The sequence below is a fragment of the Stomoxys calcitrans genome, chromosome 2 (genome assembly GCF_963082655.1).
Source record: "Stomoxys calcitrans chromosome 2, idStoCalc2.1, whole genome shotgun sequence".
Lineage (NCBI taxonomy): Eukaryota > Metazoa > Arthropoda > Insecta > Diptera > Muscidae > Stomoxys > Stomoxys calcitrans.
The window spans coordinates 163,439,727-163,448,031 of NC_081553.1; the positions used below are offsets into that span (position 1 = coordinate 163,439,727).

The 8,305-nt window shown below is 36.0% G+C and overlaps 1 protein-coding gene across 1 annotated transcript; it reads right to left on the minus strand.

Moving 5' to 3' along the window:
• Nucleotides 1–378: 378 nt before the first annotated feature.
• LOC106086873 (mitochondrial nicotinamide adenine dinucleotide transporter SLC25A51) lies at nucleotides 379–2,604 on the minus strand. The gene is made up of 3 exons (XM_013251698.2): nucleotides 1,581–2,604; nucleotides 1,395–1,524; nucleotides 379–1,330 (listed from the first exon to the last, which is right to left on the minus strand). Exons 1-3 carry the CDS (start codon nucleotides 2,090–2,092, stop codon nucleotides 1,019–1,021), a joined length of 954 nt encoding a protein of 317 aa, XP_013107152.1. The 5' UTR covers nucleotides 2,093–2,604; the 3' UTR covers nucleotides 379–1,018.
• Nucleotides 2,605–8,305: the final 5,701 nt, after the last annotated feature.

Below are 8,305 nucleotides of genomic sequence, written 5' to 3' on the forward strand. Positions count from 1 at the left end.
CTGACTATCTCAAAGTTGTGGATCCCAATGTTCTCTATTTTCTTTATCAGCTCGGTTATACAAGGCGTTTTGGGAGTTGAAACCTTCCATTTCATCTTATCTCCATTTAATGCCAGACCCATTTTCACTGACTCTCTTTCGATTCTTTCAAAGGCAGCAGTTACTACAATACATCCGGTCACTATAAATCATCATTACTGATGAAAATATTTTTAAAATATAAGTTTAATTTCAAAAGTCGAATGTACTGCCGTTTTCCATCGTTTTAAATTAAAAGACCACACTTATGCTTTTATTAACAAAATTAGTTGTTTCATATTGTGATTAATTTAAAAGTTTATTTAATATAAATTATATTTATATGTAAAATTACGCGAACTATGCTTATCTTTTTAAATAAGTTCATAACTTAAAAATCACAACAAATACATTCAATATTTTCTACACAATTGTAAACTATCTATGTATGTATGAAGGTTTAAATGCGAAATTTTAAATTTATTTTCAAAAGAACTCATTTCGTAGCTGAATTATAGGCTACATTTTTTAGCAACCGAAATGAATACTACCACATTTTCACAAATAGTATACGACTGAAATTAATTGGTTATACATACGAACATGGTTAATGATTGTGACGTCAGAATTTGCCTTTTAACATACAAAGCGTTTAGTGATGTATAAATATATGTTTAATGTACTATGTATTTATATTATTTATGTGGTATCTTACAAACTATACATAATATTTCAGCATAGACTTTAAGAAAAATTATGTCCATACATAAGTTTGTACTATACAAACAAACCTGTCAATGAGTCGGTATAGGACGTCAGTCGGTCGTATTGTCGTTTAATTACATTATTATACAAAAATTAACTAATAAATAGTAACTATAAACATTGTAACAGTTGTGTGTGTGTTTTAACTTCGAGATGTTGTATGCATGCATACCTTTGGCTATTGGTAGGTGTATATATATATTTGGTGGGGCTTTGCAATTTTCCCAATTGTGCCTTAATTGGAATTATCAATACATATGCTGGGAGACATAAGCTTTTTCAAATTTTCGTACGCAGCATTCATGACACCCCAACTAACAAATGAACGCGCAGTGTTGAACCCGCAACCTCGATAAAAATGAGCTATACTGTTGCCTCTTTCACGGTATATTTTCATAAGTGACTGCAACATACTTTCTGAAGCATGCCCCATATCACTTTGCATTGCTACTTTAATGACATTTAGGGGATAAAATAGAGTACTAACACTTGCTCCAATGATAGCACCCGACATAAATTCTTGAGCTGCTTTAGTTGACGCAGATGTCTAAATTATAAAGGAAACTCTTTGTTTTTGACACTTACGCTGGTAAATATGTATATATACATACCCTTTGTGGTAAATGTGTGCTAGCTTCCTCGCGTAATATGAAAAATAATGCATTTGAGGGACCATTTCTCCAAAGCACAGGAACTATACCTCTGTACAATTCTTTAAAGCCGTGATGTTCAAGAACATATCTGCAATTAATAAGCCGTGTTAATTTTAACTTGTAGAGGTAGTATTATTATCTTACTTAAAAGCGTGTTGTGTATTTGCAAAATGCTCATGGTATTTTGAGTGCGCCAACAGTGTTTGCACCCTTTCAAATGGCAATAACACGGTCTCCACCGTCCCAGCCGCAATACCCGCGATGATTTTTGCTTTATATGGATTCATGTAATAATCATCGACAAGATAACGCCTCGTACCATCGAAGACACCAAACATTATGGATAATGAGATGGTTTTCTGTGCGAGAGGCGGAAACATTCCCCGATATAGAAACATAAGACCCTCATGTCGCAGCTGGCTAAATGCGGATGTTATAGGCACATCATGCAAAATTTGACGAAATATCATCTTATATATCGGATATGTAATTCCAATATTTACAAACGCCGCCCCGCATCCGCAGGCAAACTCCATCCAGTGGAATGACCCAAAAAAACGTTCTACGAAAACACTATGACTCTCCGGAATGTTACTGACGTCATGGTCTTTTATTTGTGCTGAATTTGTTTGCATTGGGTTTTGTCCTCGAACCATTTTTGCTCTAATCTGATTGCTAAATTATGCTGCAAAAATCTTAAACGAACGTGTTGAATTTGGTCGGCACTCTGCTAGCTATTTATCATCGTTATTGGTCAATCAATCAAAGTATTGTGGTCGTTAGTGTGTTAATATTGTCCACTGTTGACACACTAACTTAATCCGATTTGTTACTCTCATGCCCCTAACGATTGCTCTTCTCAACAAACCACGCCATTGTTCCGAGTTTTGTAAACAATATTATTATTAATTATATAATTATTTTGTAAATGAAACACAGGCCAGTTTATTCCGCTATGCAGAAGTTCTCCGATTATATGAAGATATCTGGAATTTTGATATGATTTACACAAAGGACTATGTCGCAAATTAGAATGAAAACTTCTTCTTAGCACGTTTATGGTAAGTAAGTTGCCAAAATTATTATTTATGTTTGTTTTTAACTATGATATTGCGATTTTTGGACCATTCCGGATGATGCAAAATTAGGGTCAAAGGCGATTTTTAGTGGTTAAAAAAATTAATTGTCGATTACAGAAAGAAGTCATCGATTTCGGACGAAAAAGAGTGACCAGCGTGAAGTTAACAACGTCGCCAACATTCCATAACAATTTTGCTATTAAAAACACAGGGTGACACATGGTGACAAAACCCAATACGTACCGAAATTTTCAACCGTTTTTAAGGCTGGTACTACGTTTTATTTTTGGGGAAAAATTTCCCTAAATCGTTCTTTCGGAGGTTTGACAAGGTTACAACAGTTGATTTTTTGGGGGTTTCTTTGGCCAAAATGTTGCCATTTGCATATAAAAATTCCTATGGCACCAACCAATTTATCAGGTGTTACGTAGATGTTTACACACAACTGGGAGTGTGTGTACCGTACTCAAATTCATGTATGTTGTTGCAATTTCAACCCCTTCGAAATTAATAAACAATGAATCACAAAACTATTTAAAAAGAAACGAATCAGATTTTATTTGTAAAATAGGGTTTGTTCTGAAACTCAATTTAGCAAATGAAAGGAAAACTTTTCACTTTTAGTTGTTCCGTAGCCTTTTTCTCCCCTGAAAAATGTGAAAAATTTTCACACATTTTTTGGCACGGAATACAAACAAAATTGCTTTAATTTACGACGAAACAACATTTGTCAACACAAATAAGTACTAAATTTCCAATTGTTGGTATGTTTATTATTTGTTTCAGCTTGGTCTTGCAGGTACAACAACAATATTTGGATATAAGTGGAAGATGCTGACAAAGTCTTTTGGAAAGTTGTGCTCATTTAACTTATAACAGTAAAAATACTACATACTTCGTGAAGAGAGTCTTATTTATCCATATGTTAGTGAGTCCGCTAGACTGGTAAATAAAACACAGTAATAAATATCACGTAGGCAATTATCTGCTTATTTTCATTTCGATGGGCGGCTTATTCAGTTGGTTTTGTTATGAGTTTACAGAAAAAGAGATAAAAAATAGTCAAGTCCAGTGGAGGTACCAAGGAATAATTGATGATAATTTCAAAGGTGAATTAAGTGAAAAGAATTGTAATTATGTGTTTAATTTAGGTTAGGTTGAAAAGAGGGTGCAGATATTAGTCCGCCCCATCACAGCTTGATGGCAAGATGGAGGTTTCACTATGACATAATTACCATGTAGTGTACAGTAAACAGCTGAGTACAATTTTTTCCAGCGAAAAGTAAAAAGGTAAGCAAATGCAAGAAGACGAAGAATGTTTTGAATTGTTTTCAATTCAAAGGTTTTATTAGAACTAACAAGAAAATATTTTTCAAATCAATATTATTAGTGCTATTGGTAATGTTAATTTAATACGTACCGTATAAAATGGTTGTAGAAGCGGCAATTGTAATGAAAAATTGTTACAATTTTAACAAAAAATAAAGACCAAAACATGAATAAAATTTCTGGTTTTTGTTTTTATTGTAGCTGAATCTATTCTCAATCAATAAAAAAAAAAATATTAGCAAACAAAACAAAAAATTACCCTAAAAAATACCTATATCGGTCATTTCGCCAATAGTGCGAGATGTTGGTGCCCATCAACTGTTGTCTATTTTGTTTGGCTTCATTTGTATTCTGACGAAAAATAGAGTCCGTCTGATTTCGCAATAATTTTCGATGCGAATGAAGTCAGTACTAGGTTAAAGATAAAACTATTTATAGGTATACGAATCGACTCGGATAAGTATACGGACCGTCTGCCTGTTCACCCGATCAGGCTATTAAAACTGAAAGAAATCGGTTCAGATTTGGATATAGCTCCCATATATAAGTAAATCCGATTTTGACTTACATCGTAATAATGTGGACATTTGTTAGTTGATCCCTATGAACTTAGCTTCAAAGATATCTGATGACTGTACAGATTATTGGTGAATTTCATAAACATCGTTTCCAATTTGCATATAACGTCCATATATATGTATTGTTTGATTTTCTCTTCTAGAGCCCTTATCAGTCATTATTCAACCGGTTCGGATTTATAGCTCACTAGCTGAATCGGGTCCGCTGCGCCTTTGAATATTTATTTTCGACAACTAAAGAGCTTGTCTGCTACTGAAACCTCGAGTGGTGGAACGGCTGCTCCGCACTCCACTAGCCGGTTGACGAAGAGGTTGGAATAACAGAAGGCTCATCGATCTTAGGTTTATTGAGAGGCTTGGTGCGAATGATCCTAAGACTCTCAGTGTCAGGGAGAGAGACTTCCTAAATTGAGCTCGGCGATTTGCTGAACAGGATACAACAAAGACTACACGTCTAGATTCGGAAACTGCACCGCAGTCAGCCAAAAGGCTGTGGTCTCCTGGAGGGTATCCCATGCCTAAAAAAACTAGGGCGAACAATAGTAAGATTGGTCTAAGAACCTTTGCTAATGTCGCTAGGGACAGTTATCCACAAGGGAGAAGAACAGGGCTGCTTACGTAGGAATATTTCGAGTGGGATAGTCAATGGACTGTCATCAAGGATCTAGTCAATAAGGATATTATTCCTTCTCGACCAATAGCGCACGCTTGGATAAATCTCCAGAAAAATCTTTCACCTGCCCCTGAAGGCGTACGGAAGCTCATCATGAGAAGATCTAACGAATCTTGTGAGGATGAACTCCTGTCGGAATCAGAAGACGAGGCTAACGCAACAGTGGTGGAATTTCCGAATCCTGACTCTGGTTTCTACAGATAAATTTCCGCCATTTTAAGGCCGCTTCGGCGGAACTAAAGGTCCTCCTGATGGCAGGGGGATTTGATGTCATTCCTATCCAGGAATCATGGATTCCTAAGAATTCCGAAATTAAATCTTCCCAAGGGTATGGGAATGGGAGGCATGTTTTTCTTCTTCCGTCGCTAAGCACTGAAGATTCAGTAGAAGCCAGTCTTGAAATTAATAAGTCTCATTACTGGCTGGCTTCCCTATATATGGCAAACGATTCAAAGATGCCGCCTTCAAGCCTTAAGGTGCTGGTTGAAGCCTCATCTGCAGGGAAAAAGAGCCTCATTGTAGGAAGTGATGCTAATGCACATCGCTAGATATGAGGAAGGTTTGATGTCAACGAAAGGGGTCAGCTGCTTATCGAATCTTCTATTGTATAACAAAGAAATTGTTGCGCTTTGTTTGTTAGTTTGTTTGTCTGTTCCGTATAGACTCAAAAACGGCTTAATCGATTTTCGCAAAATTTTCACAGATGGTAGAGTTTGGTCCCCTGGTCAAAATAGGGTGCTACATTTTTGATATCCGAAAGGGGGCGGAGCCTCCTCCATACCCCAATTTTCAAAAACGCCAGATCTCGGAGATGCGTGCACCGATTTAAGCGAAATTTTGTGTGCCACCTTATGGTACCCCAAATTTCGAAATTGCTATAAAATTTTTGGGTCAAATAACCTATCTCAAAACCCACCCGGACGGACATGTTTACCGATTAGGACAATATGAGTATCAAATGAAAGGTTACTCTTAAATACCTTTCATACGTACGAACTTGGTATACAAATTTCGCCCAAAGTTTTGGGGGCCTCCCCACCCCCAAAAGTCCCCCCGCACGGACATTTTAACGATTGGGACAATATGGGTATCTAACGAAAGGTATTTAAGAGTAGAGTACGAATTTGGTGCATACATTTCGTCCAAAGTGGTTTTGGGGGGTCCCCCACCCCCACCCCCAAAAAATCCCCCAACGGGACTCTTTTACTGCTTGGGCGATATGGGTATCAAATGAAAGGTATTTAAAAGTAGAGTACAAATCTGACATAAAAATGTATTCCTTGGTGTCTGAGTGACCTCACCACTCCCAAAACCCAAAAATCAAAGAAAATCGTGCTCTAGCACGATGCTGATATTATTTCAGAGTCCGACCCTAAACTCTCTTCAAACCGGCCATGTTTGCCTACTATGGCAATAAGGGGCTCAAGTAAAAGGTATTTGATAGTAGAAAACGAATTTGATATCCAATTTTGAAGCCGAGTGTTTGGGGGTAGTTTGGACAGAATCTAAGCCAGTAATGGACATACACCTATAGGTTTAAAAAAATGTTTAATAAGAAATACATATATTTTTTTAAGCCGAATTGTCCTAAATAAGTTTTAAGAAAAAATAACAAAAAAAAATTTGATCTACCGGGGGACTCGAACCTCGGTTTCCAAATTCTTTAGTGGTATGTGAAGATTCTATATGCAGCACTAACTGCCGGAAGGATAGTTTGCACAACAACTGGTAAAGGTTAGTGGATGGTATGGCAGTTAGCACAACTTCCGGTAGGGTGTTATGCTAACTCTTTGGTGGTACTGCAGAAAATAAAACGTTGTTGATACAACTGGCAGAAGCAAAATGAATTTATTTTTTATGGAAATGATTGATGTAACTGATATATCGGTAAGTATCATCTTCTTTTAACCCAATTTAATGTATAGTAGTTAAGATAGCTACTGAACTATGAAAATAACCAAGCTGTGATTCAAACAATCGAAATTGTTTTGATATTATTACCTTTTTGTTCTCAAAATAGAATTCCAACCAATGATTTCTCTGGGTGTAAGCCAGTGATGGTTATAGTTAATGAATTACTTTTTTTGGTTCTTAGCCCAATATTTGAGACGTTACAAACGGAATGACTATGTTAGTATATAAAGCAAGCACCTTTTGTTGAACTAAAAATGCTTGATTCATAAATTTTTATTCAATGCCGAAAAAATTTTCAATGTTGGCAATATCGCTCCACACCAAGACAAAGCGAAAAATTGGTTTGTGATACTTACATGCATTTTTTAAAGACGCAAACATTTCGCCAGAGCTTTTTACCGGCCTTAGGGCAAAAGAAAATGAGGACACAGCAACTGCTTGACGGATATTTACAAACCTGATTATATTGTAATATTAAAACCTGTTGGCTACTAACGACCATCTACAGGTTTTTTGGCCTTGAGAATTCCAATTCGATTGAATGAATAAAAAAGGAACTCACAAAACTGCAGAGTTGCGGGTCAACTTGTCCTTTGTTTGCTTTGTATTTAAATGCACAACTAAACCAATGTATAGTAATAAATGTGGAATCTGCACTCAAATTCACTCTAAAAACGCCCGGTATAAAGTCAACGTACAGCAAAAAAGAAAAAAACATTCGTAATGGCCGTATATTTTTTTAGCACTAGATAGATAATCCGTGAAGTACAGAATTTTTAAATAAAATTTGCAGAATATAGAAGTCAAATTAAATAAATTAAGATTTGTACACATAATTATACACTACACCACCACTGTACTACAGGGTATTATAAGTTTGTTTGTTTGCAGCGCTAAGAAGGAGAAGAGCTTAACCCATTGATAAGTATATCGATCGACTCAGAATCACTTTCTGATTTGACAAACTCAAGGACAAACGCTATTGATTTTGGTAATAATCGGTACAGATTTGGATATAGCTTCCATATATATGCATCGCCCGATTTGCACTTTAATGGCCGTAGTAACTACAATTTTCAACCGATCTGCACAAAATTTGGCACAGATTGTTTTGTTACTGAGCTTAACCTACATGGAAAATGTCATCAATATCGGTTCAGATTGGGATATAGCTCTCATATATTTTTATCACCGGATTTGCACTTATGTGGCCGTAGTAACAACAATTTTCAAACGGTCTGTTCGAAAAAAGTCGGTTCAGATTTAGATATAGCTCTCATATACATATAATTATTG

Excerpts from the sequence above, each read along its gene's own strand:
- LOC106086873 (XM_013251698.2), bottom strand. The coding sequence starts at position 2,092 with ATGGTTCGAGGACAAAACCCAATGCAAACAAATTCAGCACAAATAAAA. Across the intron at positions 1,525-1,580 it reads AATACACAACACGCTTTTAA|ATATGTTCTTGAACATCACG; the intron begins GTAAGATAATAA and ends TATTAATTGCAG. Across the intron at positions 1,331-1,394 it reads GCACACATTTACCACAAAGG|ACATCTGCGTCAACTAAAGC; the intron begins GTATGTATATAT and ends TTTATAATTTAG.